The sequence below is a fragment of the Tubulanus polymorphus genome, chromosome 5 (genome assembly GCF_964204645.1).
Source record: "Tubulanus polymorphus chromosome 5, tnTubPoly1.2, whole genome shotgun sequence".
In the NCBI taxonomy this organism is placed as follows: domain Eukaryota; kingdom Metazoa; phylum Nemertea; class Palaeonemertea; order Tubulaniformes; family Tubulanidae; genus Tubulanus; species Tubulanus polymorphus.
Window position 1 is genome coordinate 24,616,269 of NC_134029.1, and position 22,046 is coordinate 24,638,314.

Genomic DNA, 22,046 nt, shown 5'->3' on the forward strand with positions numbered 1-22,046 from the left:
GATTGTTTCTGTTGTAGACTGGGCTGTGGAAAGGATACAAGTTCAGCGGAACCGATCAGAATTCAACTTTATGAAGTGCAACCAAAACCACCAGAAATCCGCGGTGTTTCGTGCGGCGGTCGTCATACTTTCATTTGGCTCGAAAATGGACACGTTTTCAGTTTCGGTAACGATAGTTTCGGGCAACTCGGATACAACCAGAATATGGCACCCACTGTAATACAGGTAAGTCCCAGATAACAACTTGAAAAGGCCGAGTCAAAACCTAATCGATCCCCTGGTTAGTTGAGGTGTCCAGTCTCAGCTGCAGTGACTCGAGTTAGAAACTGCGCGCGCAGGTCGGTTATGGGTGGCTCTGTAAGGGGTGGGGGAGGGATTGACTTCTCTGGGCCTCTAGTATTTCAATTACTCTATATTGTGAATAATTCATACGAAACCTTGTTAATTTTTCTACCAATGTAATTACGAGTCAATGCGAAATAAATTCATTCATTCACTGAATCAATACTTTCCATCTATAACCCGAGCATCCCGAAACACCGATCATTCCCTGTATACAAGTCTATAACCCGAGCATCCCGAACCACCGATCATTCCCTGTTTACAAGTCTATAACCCGAGCATCCCGAACCACCGATCATTCCCTGTTTACAAGTCTATAACCCGAGCATCCCGAACCACCGATCATTCCCTGTTTACAAGTCTATAACCCGAGCATCCCGAACCACCGATCATTCCCTGTTTACAAGAAATCAACGAAGTTGTTGATAGAATAATTCTTTCTCATCAGAGTCATATTGTTTGACGAAAAAAATCAAAAAATCTCAGAAAATCATTTCTACTAACTATAACTTTACCGGTTGCACACGGTAACTCTTGAAAACCCCTCATTGAATACCAGCCTGCGTCAGCTGACAGAAATGTGTCTAATTCACACTAACTGAAGTTTGCACCGACGTCAAGTTATAATCCATCAGTTCTGTTGGTATTTGAAAAGAAGTCAATATTGTCCGAAATAATTTACATAATGTGAGAGTAAGATTGAGATTAAAGCGATGAGATTGAGGCGAGGAAGATGCAATCTTCAGTCGAGGTAAATCTATTTCTATGCGGCTTTTCATCGCGAATAATACAATTTAGCGCTGTGTCAAAACGATGTGGAAATTGAGAAGATAGTTTGACAATTTCATCAAGTTACTCGCCGCCAAACAAGATGTTCCCCTCATCCTGATTCTCTTCGCAGACAATCACACATTCGGATAAGATTTATTGCTATATAGTGATTGCTTCCAAGACAACAAGATGCGAATTTTGATCAGTGAATTTTTGTGTCGTTTAATCAAGGCATGGCTGTTAGATTGAGGTCGTAGCCTCGGCGAGTGAGGCTTGTCTGTCACTTGTCACCGAGGACTGTTTGTGGCTGATTGCGAAAAAAATGTATAAGGTTGTTATTCAATAATTTGTGTCTCAGCTGCGCGGCTTCCATCGGAATTATCAATACTGCTACCGCCCGGCATCTTCTACTGTCGTTCTGACACAGAGCTTCCCCTTAAAGCTATCAGTTTACCTCAGAAATAACGTCTAGTTAGTTTTAAGACTAGTTTAAGATCATCTTAGTTCATCAACAACTTAAGACCAGTCTAACGATGATAAAGCCACGACTGTGAAATTGGGTCCAGGTTTAAGGAGAGAGGAGAGAGGAGAGAGGAGAGAGGAGAGAGGAGAGAGGAGAGAGGAGAGAGGAGAGAGGAGAGAGGAGAGAGGAGAGAGGAGAGAGGAGAGAGGAGAGAGGAGAGAGGAGAGAGGAGAGAGGAGAGAGGAGAGAGGAGAGAGGAGAGAGGAGAGAGGAGAGAGGAGAGAGGAGAGAGGAGAGAGGAGAGAGGAGAGAGGAGAGAGGAGAGAGGAGAGAGGAGAGAGGAGAGAGGAGAGAGGAGAGAGGAGAGAGGAGAGAGGAGAGAGGAGAGAGGAGAGAGGAGAGAGGAGAGAGGAGAGAGGAGAGAGGAGAGAGGAGAGAGGAGAGAGGAGAGAGGAGAAAAAGGTGTTGAGAGTTAATGGTGTTTAATGATAAATCGCTATCAGATTTCATACGCTTCACACACACTGTATTCAAGAAGTCTTCAAGTTCTCTTTCCTCACTTCACTCAAGTATCCACTAAACGTGTTATAATGTTTCCACTTCAAGCAGCTGAAGAGAGAAGAATTCTGTTGATTTATATTGTAGAAAGTTATAAAGTCTGATCACGAATCAACTCATACACATCGGAATAGTGGTGCAGTTACTCTGATGATAATGTCTGATCATTTTCTGAATTTGTCTGTTTTTTTCTAGTTTTTATCAACAGTTCTTGCTGGCTGCATCCTGAAGCTCTTTGACAAGTTCCACTAGTAGAGAGTTCAGTTACATTTGATTTTATAGTTGAATTGAATTCACATTCCTATCAGATTGACTCTTAAAACGCATTAACTGCGGTTCGAGTAGGTTGAGTTTGCATTTGACTAAGAGTTAACTCATTGGAGATGAACTAATTTTAAGCCCAAACTCACGTGTGAAACTTGGTTCTGATTATTTCTGATATCTTGGTGTTTATTGTAAGATTGTATCCATCACCGAACTGTCAACATTTGACGTTTGTTTCTGATTGATCGATGGCAATACGCGATGTAGACATTTTTAAAGAATTATAATCCCGCGAAATCTCGATAAAATAATTGCCTCGAAAACTGATCATCTGAAATATTATCATTCATTCCCAATAAAATACGACGAGTGATGGTAGGGTTCAGACCTATAGCGAGCCAGATGGCATTTTGAAGTCGAACTGTGCCACGAGGCCAGATGGCTTGTGGCATTGGCAAGTGTTGGTTAGAATGATTAACTGTCGGTGGACAAACCGCGGGTATAAGACTGTTTAAACAGCCCTCGAGCTCCTCCGCGTCGATCGAGCACCATCGAGTGTAACATCAAACAATAATGTGTTTATAATAGTGTTGTATTGTGGAGACATGACGTCACAGTACCTATATTTCATCGCGTTTATTGTCGAGTTACAGACGCATTTTTGCCTGCGACGCCGCGTCGAGTATTCTGCGCATTGTTTCGCTGTCATTAGTTACAGCTTCAATCTAACGACTCATCAATGTTTCATATTTTCCGAAAATGAATACAAATCGCTGTTTAGTTCCAAGTGCTCTCTCAACACACGCAGCCTCAAAAACAATCGGGTAAATCTTTCATCTCAACAGCAGCTCAAGACAACACCGCAATGGTCGAGACCTAGAGATTTAGATTTAGACCTGATTATGAGCATCAATTCAACCGTTGTGAGTCTAGATCCTGTTCAGTGAGTTGTGAGTTAAATCTGAGCTAGGATGAGTTCATTTTCAATGAGTAAACTCTAAAAGTAAAATCTCAACTCACAACTGTGGAATTGGATCAAGGATTCGAGAAGCCACTAATTGCAGATTAACTGATTTTTACTAACATGTGTAAAATTTTGAAACCAGTCCTTGTTTCCCTCCTGATCCAATCTAACCAGGGAATCATCATTATTTTAAACGTAATAGATTTCTTTAAAGACAGATTCTTTTTGTCACAGAAAATTCAAATGCTTCCTATTGTCGAATATATAAACGAAGCCAGCGCGGTTTGACTGTAGCTGTCCCGCTGTGTATCGACAGACAACTCATTCAGCCAAAATAATACCGTTAAAAAATCTGACATGATGATTTTTATGAAAATCTGAATTTCTACGGTCCCAATCACGTCAAGCATGATTTTAAACCAATCGCCTGTAACAACGCCCGAGGGTAAGATGACTGCCGGGGAAGCCTGCGGATACTAGCGATCAAATTCGAAATACACGCATCAAAATTGTTAAATTAAGTGAAAATTCACAAAGTTGGATAATTTTGAAATGAAATGACCCCATCTGCGCACAATGGTGGTCATTGTATTAGAATTCAGCCTCGATCCTACGTCGATTTTTGATACGTGGACAAAGGGAGAGGTGTTATCAGAAATATATCATTAGAAACAAGAGGATATATTGAGTTTTTTATGAGTTATCTCCCATGTTTAAACATCTGTCTCAGTTATATCCCGCATTATGATAATTGAGAGACTGTTTTTGACTCATCGAATTGAGGGTTTCAAATTCGGGCAGATTTTGTTCAGTGAATGGTTTTTAAGATTTTGAAGAAATATTCAATGGTTTTCATAAATTTGACAGAATGTTGAGAACCCTTGAATTCTCACTGATTTAGGTTTCAAATTCAGCAAAATTCGATATATCCAATTTTGATATACGGTCTATTGGGGGCGTTAAATAGGTCCTAGTGGTTTCTTTTTATCGCGATTTCTACATTTTAAGAAGCTGACTATTTGCCAGTGTAGTAGAAATATATGTATGTCTGAATCGTTTAGAGAATTTTATCAAAAGCATCAATTCGAAATATGCATTCCGGAAGTCGTCTTGCTGAAATTCAAAGAATTTATTCACAAAGTTTCTAAATATCGTGTCTTGTTTCCAGTATAAACTGGGCTCTCGATGAATTCTGGAATTCTTGTGTTTTTCATACTCGGCGCTGCTGTAAATTGATGTCGTATTCTTTTGTTATGAATTACAGATGAAGCCACGCCTATTACGTCACCTATCCAATCAGGTAGTCGAGCAAGTGTCGTGCGGAGAGCGACATTCATTACTGATGTTACGAGGAGGTTCTGTATCAGCCGTAGGGTAAGTGACTCATCGCCGTGCCGTCGTGGCCCCCGTGTCAAATCTGTGACTAGTTCACCGTGCCGGTTATCGCGGAAACTTTTAAACTACGTCACCCCGGGTTACGAGCAGTATAATGTCGCTTTCATCCTAGCGATCGAATTGTGTGTCAGCGATTTTGACAGCGACGAAAATCCCACGTAAATTGCACTCGGTCTGATATTATGAATATATATATTTAAAGCCCGCTAATGCGGATTCATCGATGGCCCGGATTCAAACATTGTGTCCATAGCTAAAGAGAACTGATGAAAGATTTATCCAGTATCGGTCGGTTCGGTTATTTTCATCGTGTAGTAGGATTTAACCGGTCCAATCCCGCCGCACGTCTGTCTCTATCTCTTACTAATACTCAATCATCTCATTTATCGATCTCAAATTTTCATTCACCAAAATTCCGCTATTATTCCAGTGATTTTTATGAGTCTGATTCATTATTATCTCTGCAAGCGAAAAATGGGTTTATTTCAAAGCTTTTATTTGAAAATGCTTCTATTCGATACCATAGCCTCGTAGTAGTCGTAGGCATTTCCCAAAAAATCAATTTTATTGGTTTTCGTTTAACAAAGACGTCTATATAAAATACTTGTCTATTTTGAGTCAGATATCTTCTAAATGAAGTAAAATTTGAATCTTTCGCTCAGATCTGTTGCAGTAACAACATCGAATCAGAAAATTGCCCGATATCAAGAATTCTAAATGTTTGGGTCTGTTTGCGACGGTCACTCAGTCAAATCATGAAATTGTCAAATTCTGCACGATAATGAAGTCATATTTATCTAAATCTCGAGAATGAGCGGATTAGCCACCGCGGTACTTTTCGGTCAATGAGAAAATTAACATTTTTAAGAGATGCCGGTTCTGGTTTTAGATAAGTGTTCATCACATTTTGACAAGGCGTAATTCAACTCGTTCGGATGAAAAGCTCCGATAGAATCTACAGATTAATATCTCTTTTCTAAAATCTTTTAATTTTTCCCCGGCCGCGAGCTCATTGCGCGTATCTGTGTATGAATAGTTTGAAAAGGTTGTCAAGGACTTGTCTTACAAAGACTGTTCCGTTCCTGCGTTCACCTGGAACAATCTATAATTAAGTCATGAAATGTAATTCGACTGTCTGTTTTTTGCTGATATCAGGAGCTGCAGATTTAGCTCACTCTCCACTCGCAGCTCTTGGGGATGAAAATAATATGATTTGTCTCATGAATTTAATGTGCGTAATTCGATGAAAGGAATCTCAAATAGTTTCGAATCCAATTCACTTTGTGTAGGTCATGAATGTGTAGTCTCTCTTCTCTCTCTCTCTCTCCTCTCTTCTCTCTCTCTCGACTCTCTTCTCTCTCCTTGCTCTCTCTCTGTCTCTCTCTCCCATTTCTCCATCTCTCGTCCACTCCTGTCTCCCTCTCCTCCCTTCACATCTTCTCTTCTTTCTATCCCTCTTTCTCTCTCTCCTCGCTCTTTCTCTCCTCTCTCTCTCCTCTCTCTCTCTCCTCTCTCTCTCCCTCTGCGTTTTTGAGGTGCATTCAGCTTTTTACTAGTAAACAAAGCTTTTCACGAAAGCAGTCGATTGAAAGTTAGTTCAGCGCCAATGCACGAGACCAATTAAGATTTATGAAGAGAAGCCAATGATTAATCCTCGCAGTATTATAAACTCAGTGGTATTTCTATCGTCGTCGCCGCTTTTGTTATTGAGGTTTTGTCTCTCGCTATTCGAGTCGTCGGTTTCAAGCGCCTTTTAAAAAAACTGTTCGTTAATTAATTTTCAGATATTCAGGGCGGATAAGAACCCAGCGCGTCTGAAGCGACCACGTGAGATACGCTGATAACTTGTGCGCTGATGAATTAACAGTATATTTAAATGTTGATAATCCGCGCTGTGATCCACGACAAACCCGCACGACCGCACCATCAGCACATATTTCATATTCATAAGAAAATTGATGATGAAGTTTGCATTTCTTTCATTGAATCGGATGAGAACCTTTCATTCGGGGGAAAGAATAAAGGGGTTTATTAATTAATTCTCATTGAGGAATCTGCGTGTGCATGTCAGTAACCGGCGCCGCCTTCCTGAGGCTGCCGTGTTTAAACAAATCCAAGTCACTTTTTGTTACGGCTAACAAAAGCCATGTTTTCATTACTTGTTTCATATTTTCATCTCGGGAAAAACTCTTTAACACAAAAAATGGATGCGAATACTACTGTACGCTAGCGACGCGAGTGGCGATGAATTGAATTAAATTTCTGATGCAGATTCCATTGATTTTGTGGTTTACCAGAAGTGATGCTGGATGATGATTAGTTTCTATTATCTGTATCGAGATGGATTGAACCCCTACAGTTTAAACACAGTCGTCCAGGTGTCCACTATCTCACACACACACACACACACACAATATCCCTGCAGTCAACTCATTGTTTAAACTAAATCTCTTCTCATCATTTGTCTTTCTCTCTTCTTTCTGATTTCTTTATTCTATTCATCACATTTCTTCCTTGACCCAGACACGAACAATCTCTAGTTTTACAGATTTTAGGGGTCGAAATTTTTCTTTCAGATTCTAAATTCTGATTTCTATTGTTTCAGACACAACACATACGGACAGTTAGGGATTGAACCGGTTCAAGTTGAAATGTCCCGTCAACCGATTACAGTTAAAAGCCTTCCACAGATCTCTAGAATAGCAAGTGGTGCAAATCACAACATAGCTATTGACGGTAAGAATAAGCCTTTTCTAAGTAACTTTTAATGATTCGTCTATAATCTGTAAATAGCTTCAGTCTCTAGGATATTTTTCAGAGGGGTAGGGGGGAGGAGTAGAGGGGGGTAAGAAAGCAATAACATACTTCACGCCGAATATCTGCCGAGTGCTGAGCATTTCCGAATCCTTATTTTTTAGGTAATTCTTAAATCTTCGTCTATATTCGTCCATATTAGAAATAGGGATGGTCCACGCCTCCTAACCCCCTTTTGGTTACACTTAGGTTTAGTTCGTTTGCTGAACTCTTAACGAATATTATATCGTTTTTGCGAGTAATCTTGATAAACTTATTTCAACTCTGGGTCGTATATCCTAAACTCGTGAATTTGGATCCGAATACGTTCAAACTACTTCTGCTGTATTCAAATTAATCACAATATTTACAAGTCGTTGATAAACCGCTTCTCGAGATGAGAAAACGACGAGAAATGCAAAAATATCTCCATACAAAAATTCATATGTAATGAATATTGATAAGTTTTTTAATCAGTCACGACTCGATAGTTGTGAAGACTCTCCTTTGCCTTGAAGATGACTTTTAAAGTAAAACCAGTCTCGGATGCGCTGTGACGGTTTGAAGGGGATTCAATTTGATATTAAGATCTCTTATGTTAAAAGCACTAGAAAATCTTTGATCCATAAATGGAAATTTAAGAGCGGTATGAATTTCGTGTTGACGTCACACATCAGCATCACGTATCAAATGAAGGAAGATTATTCCCATCTTGATTCACAAAATTCGAGAAAAAAAAACCTATTCTGTCTCCTCAGGTGAAAGAGAGAGAGACGGAGGGCCGGCGAGGGGGGAGTAATTAGAATTCTTCAGGCCATCTTGTGATTTTAAGAAGCCCTTCAGACCCATCGTCCTAAACAATTTTCTTACAAACCTCCGATTTCACCCAATATTTAGAGATTACCCAATATTTAGAGTTGTGAGTTTCAAAAGATCTAGAGCCCCCAGTATTAGGGGGAACCATATAAACCTAGGAATTTCCTTTCCTTCATAGCAAGTAAACGTAAATTGCTCACATCTGATTGGTCTTTACCAATTTCAGTATATAACCAATGCTATAATGTATAGGTTTATATGTATGTACGTATGCGGTCCCCGGAAGGCAATTATTTTGTGAAATTGGTTCGCGAATTTTCCTATCAGAATATGAATTGGTGGCTGATCAGTTTACTGTACAGTGTGTCCTTTTATTGGTTTCAATATTCACAATGTCAGTAGCTGCTGCTGCTGCTGCTGCTGGAGGTGGTGTCTATCACCTGTACATCTATTTACATTTATTCTCTTTTTATCACGCGAAAAATTGAAAGCATTGACGATAATTTAGTGTTTGATAATTGAGAGACAATGAATCGAGCGCGAATCTGTGAATCAGATAGAAATTGACGCCTGGTTGAAAGAATCTGTGATTAAGGTTTTAGGGCATGACTTGAATTGAATACGCGATACTTTATGGGGGAAGGAAGGTTCGCTTCAGAATTCTATCAGAACATATCTGAAGTCAAATTCGCTGAAGGCTGATTTTTCAATTAACAGATATTATTTCATGTTCACCGGCTTTTCGCTGATATTTTGTCGCCGGTTTTTGATCTATTTCAATCGATTCAAAGCGTCAGTTTGAATAAAAAGATCTCATAAAACAATTTCATTTTAGATGTGATTTTCTATTTGAAATATTGCTTAGAATATTTCTCTTTATGTAAAGAAAAGAATAGAAATAGAAATCTATTTTCGTGAAGCTGTTACAAAGATATGGTTTGAATGTGAAGGAAATGTAAACAGATAATGATATGTTCTGCGCTCAATGTGGGTGTCTCACTAGACCTGAGTTACCTCAATCCCGTCTTGAGATAGCTACGTCCTCTACCGAGAATGTGTGAGGACCCCCAGCCAGCCCTTACCCCTCGAAACATCCCAATTACCTTCAGACTCATTACTCTAAAACTGCAGTCGCACTGGTCTCTCCGGGGACAGACCGCGTCATTAACAAAACACCGCAAGTCAATTTACAAATCTAAAACTGAATAAAGACACGTGTCACGTGAACTCCTGTGGGAGTTACTGGCGCAGCAGAGAGGAGAAGGTGAGACTGAGGGAAGTTTGAAGCTGATTGTGACCCACCTGTTTTAACACCTCCACATCATCCAACACCGTTAAAATCACATCAGCAAAATTATAATTCACTAATCGTTATTTCCTCACAATTGAAAATTATTCCCGATAATAATTTCAGCAATTTGAAATAAAGAGTTCGGAAAGTTTCCTTCAGCGAGTCGTTAATTTCGTACTCGTTTTCAATGTTGTTTTAGTGTATATCGTTACAACACGGATTCGGAGTGTTTTTCAGGAATGATTTGTTTTCTCCTCGATATTTCAGCAGACTCTGGTGATGTGTATGTTTGGGGTTACGGTCTCCCGTGTGGAAACAAGCAACACAACGTTATTTCACCGATAAAGATAACATTGAGTCGAGCTATAGCCGTATCTGGAGGAAACACTCATTCGTTAGCCCTCATCGGTAAGAAGCATTTTACTCTCAAATATCAACAGAATACATCTAAAAAACATCGCAGATTGGTTTGTTTGTAAAATCGACAGGAACAAACTGATCGGTTCCGGCGACCTCCAACCAGCACTCTCTCCTCCCCCTGATGTTAGGACTTGGACTAGACCTACTATTGTACAGATACCATGTCGATCGTCCGGTTTTTACTGATGACCACTGACTGACGTGGTTTGTAAGTTTGTGTGGTCAGTGTGGTGACTGATGACCACTGACTGACGTGGTTTGTGTGGTCATTGTGGTGACTGATGACCACTGACTGACGTGGTTTGTGTGGTCAGTGTTGTGACTGATGACCACTGACTGACGTGGTTTGTGTGGTCAGTGTGGTGACTGATGACCACTGACTGACGTGGTTTGTGTGGTCAGTGTGGTGACTGATGACCACTGACTGACGTGGTTTGTGTGGTCAGTGTGGTGACTGATGACCACTGACTGACGTGGTTTGTGTGGTCAGTGTGGTGACTGATGACCACTGACTGACGTGGTTTGTGTGGTCAGTGTGGTGACTGATGACCACTGACTGACGTGGTTTGTGTGGTCAGTGTGGTGACTGATGACCACTGACTGTATTCACTGTTACACCCGCTGTATCAGAGTTGTATCATTGAACTATTGTTTTACCGCGATTCATTGATTACTCGGCGTCAATCGTGGCGACACTTTTTTTGTTGTTTTTCACGCTATTATCTTCTGCTTCGGTGTCATGAAAGGCGACGATTGATTTTCAGGGTGGAAAAACTTTTGAATTCAAACAACGACGACAAAACCATCATTCATCCATTAGGGTCAACATAGATGTAAACGATCTATCGATCGACTGATGCGTCTCATCGTGAACTAATTGAAAAGAGTAACGCATCAGTACTTAACATCGTGTTTAAACTTGTCATGTGTTAATGGATTTATTGACCTGATAAAACCCCCGCGCCCCGCGCCCCTCCTCCCCCGGTAAGGGGGGATTTATTCGTTCATATTTCCTGCTTATAGTCGTACGTGATGAAGTATTATTCCAAAACGTTTCCCTTCAGAAACTCTCTCCCCCTCCTCTCTCTTCTCTCTCTTCCTCTCTCCCTCTCTTTCTTCTCTCCCTCTCTCTCGTTCCTCTCTCTCTCTCTCGTCTCTCCCCTCTCCTCTCTCTCCTCCCTCTCTCTTCTTCTCTATTATCCTCTGTCTTCTCTCCCCTCCCTCTCTCTCCTCCCTTTCCCCTCCTTTCACTCACTCCCCTCCTCTCTCAGTCTATAATTCATTATTCTATATCGTTATTATAAGAACAAAAGAAAAACAAACTCTATAAAGCCACAGTTTGAACTATTATCGATGCGGTACATGTTATCACTGTTTGGGTGTGTCTCAGGGGTGTATTATTAGTCTGCCTTTTTTGTATTGTTTGTTTTCTCTCAAGTCAAATTGAATGATTTCAGCCATCAATAACACGTAGTTGGAATTTTTCAATGAAAATATTTCTATCTAGGCCTAAATACTTGTTCGTAAATACTCGTGGAATATGATTCATATTTTGTCCTCTGCTTTGTAATTTTCGTCTCAGTTATTTTCAGATACGTTCAGTGCCTAATGAAACATATTGGCTTTTACTAATAATATTTACGAATTTTCCGTCGCAACGCTTCGCAACAATGAACAGAACGCTTCAGATACTGTTACTCTCTCCGTGAACGCTGACTGCCAATTAGCATTATAACGACCTTTGCTCGAGTCGTTGATGTCATCAGGGATCAGTGTCTCAATTCTATAGTCCGCAGTTCGTTAACGGGCGTCTAATTAAGCGAACTTCGTTTCACGAACCGATTCATCATCGATCTACATAAAGAAACGACCCTCGCCTTTTGTAAGAGACTAATTTAGATTGGACCGGAATCGCGCTTCTTAACGCTAAAGATCAAATATATAGAATCAATCGATCAGACATGAAAAAATAATGTATGATATTCATAGGTAATATTTACACTGACGAGCAGTAACTGCTGCTGCTGGTGCTGCTGCTGCTGCTGATGCCAGTTATTAATTCTACGTTTTATAATCAATGTAGCCCTAATGAGCTCTTATTCTATCTATTGTCACAGGTGAAGCTCTCTTCCTCTCACCCTTCCCTCACCTCTCACCCTCACCCTCCCTCCCCTCACCCCCCTCTCTCTCTCTCTCTCTCTCTCTAGACTGTAGCATCTTCCACGTGTTCTCTAAACCGATGATGATGATATTTAACTATTCGATGCTAATATGACCTGTAGTGTATGAAGTAACTGTGAACCTCTGTAGTATACAAGCAATCAAAAATCGATTGAGTTGAGCTGAATTAATGAAGAAAATTCAATGAGTTAAACCCTTTTTCGTGACACTGGTTCCTACTGGGTATCGAAGCCATTTACTCATTTAGGTTCTAACCTAACTAATGTTAATTTGTTATCTTTGCGGAGATGGGCGTTCAAGTGCGCGAGGGTCGCTTTAAATATTCGACTATAAAATTCGTGTTCATAACAAACACTGTAGAAACAAACATGTTCTATTACAGTCATTGAATATCTCGATGACTGCCATGCAGCCATATTTGTTTTAGTATAAACTGCCATTATATAAATTGATGTTTTTTATCTTGCACACACAGAGACAGTCCATAAAATTACAACGATCTATAATAATCCGGCGAGGCTTATCAGCTTCAAATGGGATAAAACAAATACATGATCCCAACCGGCTATTGACTGATCCACGACCACTAGGCGCCGTGACCACGTGACCACGAGGACGCGGTCGGATTAAACTCCAAATTGCCGTTGTGCTAACACCGAAACGTCGATATGAATTTGTCGGCATTAACTAGGCTATTACGGGCCGGATATTAGTTCAGAGGCAACTAGAATGAAAATGGCCGCCGGTCGTGGCATTCCATAGTTATTGGATGGCACGGAGGATTAGGGTAGCGTGCCACGTTTGAACCCGATGTCCTAACCCGGTCATAAATCAACTGACAGCACGCGGATGAGAGATGATGGGATGCCACGAGCAAATTCTACAATTTCCATCTTCAAACCGTCCGCGACGTATCATCATTAATCGGGTTTTAGATGAAAAGTGTGACGACGCATCACTCGACTAGAATCCGGTGCCGTCACATTACAATAACGCTTACACATACATTTATTTCAATGTAAGACCTCACAGAGAATCATCATTGTTTTATTCACCAGTGTTTCCAATAATATCTCTCATTTCTTGCCATTCCTTAGAATTATAGTTTCTTCTATGACATCACCAACGCCGCTGCGTCACGATGTGATGTACAAGGGAACTCCAATTATCGCGGTCAACAGTTAGTTCCTCCAGGAAAGTTAACGTTTCGCTTGGCGTTTATTTAAAATCAAGTTCTATATCCACAAGGGCTTCACGGATTATCGTCAACCAGGTGGACTGTGGGGGTCGGCTTTGGGGTTTCTTTGTGTATCGTATCGCTTCAGCTAAAGCCAGGCGCACAGGCGTCTGAGGATGAAGACGCATCAATGTATTACAACAAAATCTAATGACTTATGTTTAGATGGTATAGACGCTCAACCTGGCTAGGGTGGACTGAATGAATAAGAGAATCAATTGCTGAAACGATGTCTATACTTCCTCCGAATTGTCCAGCATCTCTCGGTTACAAAACTAATTTAAAATATATAGAATTATATAAATCTTAATCCTGTATTGAAAAATGATTCGAAAACAAATCGCGTTCTGTGGCAGGAAATTCATTTAAGATTGTTGATATTTGTTGTGTGAGTATGGTACTTCCATATTGCGCGGGGATACCTCAGTTGCCAGGGGTCACTACATCGACGACATTGATTTGACACTGATGGAGTTGTATTTGACATAAAACCACGGAATCAGATTATAACCGGGCAAACTGTGGTACTATTAAACCGCGTTCATCGGTGTTTGGTTTCAATAGGACCAGGAAATTAACTCTGTCAGCGAAAGGATGCACCCCTCCTCATTTCATTTCTGGTGGAGATTACCGCCGATACTTGGTACACATCCTTCATAGCTCTACATCATCCATTCATATCGCACAAAACACAAGGTTTAGGTTACAGTAGAACCTCCGTGTGGTGATTAGATCGGTGTGATGACCCGACTAGCCACGGTACAGCTCACTGAGAATCAGCAATCCTCCTGTTCTCGATGTCATCTCGAAAGGAAATTGAAAATCTCACATGACTTGTGAAGTCTGTAAAGGTGGAAAATTGATATATGTTTATATTACAACCCTATTAAACCCTTCAGGCTTATTACTATAGTTATTACTATATATGAAAGTATGACTGATGACAACTCGAGTCTCTGTCACACACGTTACAATACAATTCAATGAATTCATCACTAGGCTCCGTTTCCTCGGAATCCAAGCTTCATTTGAGGATCTGTTTCTGTTTTGCTAGCCGCGAGGTATCTATGAAATCCCTGACCAGGATGTTATCTATATTCGGCCTTGAAGATGATTATGAAAGGATAACTATAAGATTATCTCGTATGGTTCGGTTTAACGGTATGAATACTTGCTGGTTGTGATGACTTACATTGTCCGGTCATTCGGATCAGATGAACGCTTGACCATTGGTCACTAATCAATACTACCGTCAGAGACCATTCATTAGATATCACCTTCGATGTAATTGCTGGTCATTTGTTAACGCTGACCACTGGTCATTTGTTAAGGCACTCAATTAGTTTATTTGTTAGTAGTGATGCCTGGGAATACTGGAGTCTATCACTCATTAGTTTCAGTGTTCTCTCATTTTGCTCATTAGCTCACAGCCCATTATTTCTACTGATTGATTCTTCATACGTGTTTGTATAATTGGGATCAACTGTTCATCAAACCCTAGGTTGATGTGTTCGACTGTCAGACCATGAGGTACCCTAGTGTTTGGCTGTTGTATTAGTTAGGTAAAAGCTTTGACTGGTTTTAACATGTCATATAGTCTATAGAACCAAAATGAGCTAAGACTTGGCTACAGAATGAAAAAAGGCTCATGTACCTTGTCTACCGCACAGCTGCTGGGTTCGACCTGGAGTTGTTAGATTCTATTATATTTGCATCATTAGATTCACTTCGCTCAATAGGTAAATAATCGACGTTCTTTGTTTATATCGTAATGGATGGAAATTTTTGTTGACGGATTCATAAATCATAAATACAACATCTTGATCTCAAATTTATCACAACAACTTCATTAATCATCAATCTTTCATGTGAACAGCGGCAGCAGCACCAGCAGCAGCAGCAGCAGTACTATACCTGAAAACCCTCATCATACACATCACTGACCTCTCTATAATCAATCAATAAAAACCGTACATTCTTATACCTACTAATAATATCTATATCTGTCATTAACGCTGGGAACTTTCTCTCTCTGTCTCTCTATGTCAATAGACCGATACTAGCTGTGCACCAGTAATTAACCCCACACTGGACGGACTCGACCGCCGGTCGAAGGTCTGTAGGGGCAAAAGTAGCGTAATTGACTATTGGCCTCAGCGGTCAGTAGTGGTCACTATCGGTCACTAGTGGTCAAGCTTAGCGATGATGAGATATAAATCAGTAGATCATGTATAGATTAATAATCACTGCACACGTTATTTATTATACGGTACTCTGTGAGAAGCTGTGAGTAGACAGCATGCATTCTGAACAGCATTAGACAGCGCTGAACGAAATTGGACAGCATCGGACAGTGTTTATGACAGGATCATTCTGTCTAAAGAAGGCCTCATGGAAGCCCTCGAAAAAAGGCTAGGTGTCACGATCAAATTCTCATGAACCATCCACCACAGCCCAGTACAAAGTTTTCTTGTAGCCGTGACCTCAGTTGATTGTGTGACCTTGAAGACTTTTGTCCAGCTCTGGACTCAGGAGTCCTGGGTGATTATTCCAGCTCTGGACTCAGGAGTCCCTGATATGATTAATAATTAGATATGACATGTGAGAGACCGGATTTTAGTGTTATCCTCATTTGCTCTATATTCATCAGTAGTAGGCCTGTAATTAGTACAGCGGACTATCAGCAGCAGGTTCACCGTGGCGCACGTTTAAACCCGTCGTGGTCGTTACTACAGAGATCACTGACGACTCGTGTTAATGAGTGTTAAATAATACTATAGTTCGTGACACAGCTCACCGAGAGGTATCACACTTTCCGGAACCTACGACCATCAAAAACAAAACAACAAACACAATCCCATTACAGTTAAACTAAAGTCTGATGTCGGGATTGTAGAGAGTCCGTACGAAACGTCGTGTCCTTTGATTCAGATTTTTGATGAATGATCTTTTACTATTAAAACTGTATACAGTGGGTTTGTTTGTATTTAGTCATTCGATCACCCAGTATGTATTTGACCTGTATTGTAGACCCGAGGACTAGGACCCCCTCCGGTATAGATTAATTCCAAGTCAGGTGCGCAAATTTTGACTCATATTGAAAGTAACTTTTCATCGGTTCTATTTAACTTGACACTAATAACAATGCACGGAAACTCATAGATCGGTTTGGTGTTTTCCTAATGTTTGTCATAAACAGTGATTTGTACAGATATTACTCAGACACTTCCTGGTTTATACCTCTAGTTCCGACTATCGCTGTCTTCACTGATCAAGATTAAACACAGTTTTGTTTCCACGTCCTGAGAAATATCACTTAAACCATTTCCTAAAATTACACCTAATAGCTGCTACTGCTGCCACTGCTGCTACCGGTGCCGCTGCCGAATTTCCTATTGATGCAAAGGTGTCATAATAATCATTAAGTTTTGATTGAATGGTTGGAATGAATGTCAATTCGCAATTATCTAAGGCTATGTGGAAAGTTGAGGAGGACAGATGTGGAGAGAACTGCAGCGTCTCTCCTCACGTGTTCACCGTGGTTATGTAACGTCGTTCTCGCATGATTATTATTTGACTCTTGTTATGGCAGTAATTCCGCTGAACTGATTTAGAATAATTCTAATAATATTGATATCTAAGAGATGGATAGGGAGAGAGTGGATTATATAACATAATCGTACGCACTCCATAAATCACTGAATCGCTTATTATCGATGTGATTAGTGTTTAAACCCTCCTGGACATCTCAACGCATCTCGGCAACATCTGTCCCTAAACTGGAGCTCTAATGAGACCCGGATGTCTCCTCCTTACACGGGAATCTCAAAGACAACGACACAATGAGAAATATTCTATCAGTCTTATACTATAGAAACATATAAGCCAAATTTAAATCAAACTTGGACACGATTTGGTAATTTCCCTCTTGAATATCTTGAATTCCAATATTCATTCTTCCAATGTATTTAAACCAGTGTATTTAAGTCATTTCAATGTTAGGACTCGGTTCTTAGATCGTGGGATAGACAATCAGTTTTCAGTCTCAGTTTTATCGCTATTCGACTCTGGTTTACCATCAACACTGACCAGTGTCCATAAGCACTAACCAGTGGACTTGACCAGTGTCCATCAACGTTGACCAGTGTCCATCGACATTGACCAGTGGCTATCAACTGACCAGTGGCTATTTGACGAAATCCTCAGTGAATAAAAGCGACTCTCGACTCTGATTAATTCTACATCAATTACACCCTGTTTATCGATATGTAACGACGGATTGACATCTACACGGGGATTAACGAGGATTAACGATAATCCGTTTTTATCCCGAGGATAATTTCTGATCTGTGAGCTGTGCGGCCTGGTCAGTGATTAACGAGATAGAGGTGAAATCTGCATTTAAAAATCATAGACGATTTATCGTTAATAACAATTCTAGAGATCAATTTGATTTACGGTATTTATCATAACTATTGGTAAACATAGCGAGCAACCGTATAATGATCAATCATTGAGAATAAAAACATTTATTTATATCTGATCGGTCCGTAGAGAATTGTAAATGGTTCGCAGTGGTCAGTATAATGGTCAGTAACAGATTGAAGAGAAAGTGATGGTCAGTATTGTCCGTGCTTTATGGCCATCTGTACCGTGTGCAGTCACTCCGGAGAATCAGCGTGAATTCCTCTGACAGAATCTACACACAGATCACAGCTCGCCCAGCGATCAGATTCCACAATCACAGAGTCCAATTGGTGATCACAGACTCGCCCAGCGATCAGACCCCACAACAGACTCCACAGCGATCACAGACTCCACAGTGATCACAGACTCGCCCAGCGATGAAGCTCACGTCTCTTGACTCTTGAAGAGTATTAAGTGTTTTACACGTGTAAATTGATATATACTTTTAAACGCATTAAAAGTTGAGAGTTTGAGAGTTTATGAAGAATCATGGTTTAACATCTGAATATAGTTTCTGAGTTTTACGTGACAGAAATATTGAATATGATGGCGTTTGATTGAAGCGTTATCCACACGTACGTGGCACTGTGTCAAACCTCTTACCAGCTAGTGAGACGGGGGGGGGGCGTCTTCCGCACCTCTCGTTACCTTTCTGAACCTTGTTCGTGTTCATTCTTCCCTAATAGTGGCCCAGCACACGAGTGCCAGTAACTAACACTACATCGTGATTTACACGACGCTTTTAGAAATGCAGCGAAAATATGTATTATCTCTTATTGCGTCTAAACGGGTAAAAAGTCGATTTAAGCAACGACAGATGATTAAAGCGGTTTTACTTGTGTCGTAATCACGATTACACAATCACATTCTTGACACTATTTTTTTACCTCATTTTTTGCTAATCTTCACTCGGTTTCAACTCGTTTCTCGTATTTCGGTCGAGACTGGATCAATTCCACTGAAACAACACTTCAATTCTAACACGAATAAATGCCAAAACAACACCGAAAGAAGTCTCGTCATAGAGACGCGTGTTTTTGGTGTAGGTTGGGACAATAGCACTTTACCTGGTTTTTAATCAAAGGTCCAACGTTTTTCTAAGCGTCAATGGATTCTATAAGTTTTTCTGAATTAATGAATATCGTGAAGAGTTGACGCTTGTTTGACCACTCTCTCTTTATCTGTGTCTGGTTGTAAACCAGTGAATGTTCGCGCCTCGCGCCTTCTATAAAAAATGCAAACAACGCTGATGTTTTTGTAAGTGTCAAACTCGCAGCTGAAAGTGATATCCGTAAAAAACCTAATGATCAGCGTTTTTAGTGTGGATATTGGGGGGAAAGCAGCCGCTGAAGTGAACGTTTGGCCACTCTAAATACAGCGGGACCTCATTGACATGTTAGACGCAGTTTGAATACCCCTTGATGCTCATGGCTTTGAGGTTTTCAATTGAATTTCTAACAAACACAAGCACCATCTCTGTCCGGGCCTGTCAATTACATAGAATAATATTATCACGAGTATGTATTGTTAACCTTACTGCGTGAGCTGTCGAGTAGGAATCTTCAATAGTATATACCCGTGCATAAAACATCAACGCGATCCGTATCGGGGGAGAGGGAGAGGGGGGAGAGGAGGAGAGGGAGAGGGAGAGTGGGAGTGAGAGAGGAGGAGAGGGGAGAGGGAGAGAGAGGGAGAGGGGACAGGGGAGGGGGTGGGGAGGGGGAGAGGGGAGAGAGGGAGAGGGGAGAGCATACCTCCATAGAAATAACCATCATATCAACATTCAACTCAATGGGTTTTAAGTTTAACCGTTTTGTGTTTGCGCGCAGTTTTTGGACGGATCACTGTTATCTGTTATCTGTTATCTATTATTGTTGAGTTTTGATAATGCGTTTGCGAGCTTTTCATTTAAAACCTTTACCGGTAAAATGAGTGTTCACTATACTGAGATGTCCCCCGAGCGGTGTTTTATACTGAGATAGCCCCTGTGACTTATGCAAAAAAATGCACAAACCGCGTTTGAAACTATGGACGATTAGTGCAGTTTTAGGAACACTCGAATTTCTGTTCATTTTCACAAGCATTTTGAATATTTTCTAACTGAATAATGCATTATTCGGCAGTATTTACCACTATTCCATACGAACACTTCATATACAGTAAAATTAACTATTATGAAGTTTATAGTTTCAGTTATATATTATATATGTACATGTGCTGAATCTATCGCTCAGGGGACCAGTTATCCAGTTATCCAGTTATCCAGCTGCCCAGTCATGACCCAGATAACTAAGAACAGTCTTAGACCATCTTAATATAGCTAATCTAACGATTAAGAGAAGTCTGAAGGTTTATGACCGCAAGACTTAAGTCACCACTGCGCAACACCGACTCCTAAAGTCTAAATCTAGCTGCGATTATTATTATTATTATTATTATTAATTTGCATTTAATCTTGTTATAATCTACAGGAAACAAAGATAATAATAAGATGATAATGATAACTACAATGATAATGATCATTGTTATTATTTTAGTATAAATGAACTTGTAGAAATATATTATTACTAGATTTCGGTCAGGGTTATAGATAAAATCGGTCATAGAAAAAAAATACGTTCAATTTCAAACCAGACGAGAATTATGTTGTTGTTATGATGTATTGAAGTTTTCAAAAAAAGCTTCACCAAAAGTTCGACTTCGACGACCTTAAAGTACAACTGGTTGCGACAAGGATGTGCGCACTCGCTTTATTACATATAGATTCCAAACTGACACTTTTGAAATTGGGCTGTGAATGAATAGCGAGTTGGCGCTTCTGGAGATGTGTGAAAATCGTTATTCAATTTTTAAATTATGCATATAAATAGATAAAGCTGAATACTTGAATCATAGAGCTAGGACAAACATCGATTAAAGATACAGGATTTCAAGTGAGGACTAGGAGAGAAGTGAGGTCTCTTCATCACTATTCACGGGACAGTAAGTGCCGGTCTTACATGCACTATCGGTCTATCTATATTATATACTCGTCGCGTGTTCAAGTGGACCCGAACCCTCAACATCGCGCGCTTACGGCGTGCGAACCAGCCAGATAGCTTTGTGTTAATTGAAAAATCAAGAAAGAAAAAGAAAATTGAAAAAGGACAGTGTTAAATAGAGAGATGAGTGGAGATAGGGCAGATGTGGCGGGATAACATCGACCACTTTTTGCGTTTAAAGATGGTCATTTACCGTTATAAGGGTTTCAACAAAACGTTTGTGATGTTTTAAAATTGAAGGTATCTATTGGACGCTATTCCGGGTCTATCCATCGCCCGTGGACCGAGCCAATTGAGTCATCTATAACTGTCTGTTAAGGGTACTCCCTTCTTCTCTGAAGCCGCGTGTTTTAAATTTCAAAGTTTATATCTACGATGAGGTATTATCCTATCCTCGAACGGGACGCACTGAATATAAACGTTTTAAAAGACACTTCTTCAGACATTTGATGAATTCGATTAAGTTCGTTTTACTTTGAAATTAATGAAGACGTGATTTTGATGAAGGGGACACTTTTCAAGTCATCATCAAGACATCTTACTCGTGAGGGGCTGAGGAGTTGAGGAGTTGGTGCTTATAAACCAAGTACTCATATATTTTCACTTGCAGTCGTCGTGTATACGTATCTTATACCGATATTCAAATATGACGGTCATCTAAAAGTGAAATGATAAACAGTGAAAATTGAACACAATCATAGCGCTGTATACTGGCGTCATCTAGTGACGGGGAAACGAGTTAATAATGAGACCTTCGTTGCCTCCACGACGCGCCATACACTAGTGATCCCTACATTTCAAACCACAAATCTACAAATCAGTTTTCATTTGTGTGTAGATGATAGAGAGAGAGAGTCAGTGACCAGTCAATCATACCGAGTCCAGAACGCACAGTTCAGACTTAAGGCCAAACGTGGTCTTAAATCATAAGACTGGGGTGTTATGTAAGTAGTGAGATTGGTTCGTTTAGAACCTAACTAAAGCTAACCAGAATGGTCTTTATACGTCGGTAGATTAACCGAAATGAGCTTAGACTGTTGTTA

General features: G+C 40.3%; 2 protein-coding genes across 2 annotated transcripts in view; both read left to right on the plus strand.

Annotated features, from left to right (window-relative positions):
• The window catches only part of LOC141905055 (small ribosomal subunit protein uS19-like), a 251,138-nt gene that overhangs the window by 43,876 nt on the left and 185,216 nt on the right, over positions 1 to 22,046 (plus strand). The window lies entirely within an intron of this gene.
• Positions 1 to 22,046, plus strand: part of LOC141905254 (uncharacterized) — a 70,508-nt gene that overhangs the window by 8,435 nt on the left and 40,027 nt on the right. The window contains exons 2-5 of the mRNA XM_074794074.1: positions 18 to 225; positions 4,627 to 4,736; positions 7,363 to 7,493; positions 9,928 to 10,065. Of these exons, the coding sequence (XP_074650175.1) occupies positions 18 to 225; positions 4,627 to 4,736; positions 7,363 to 7,493; positions 9,928 to 10,065 (587 nt within the window). The remainder of the gene's footprint in view (positions 1 to 17; positions 226 to 4,626; positions 4,737 to 7,362; positions 7,494 to 9,927; positions 10,066 to 22,046) is intronic.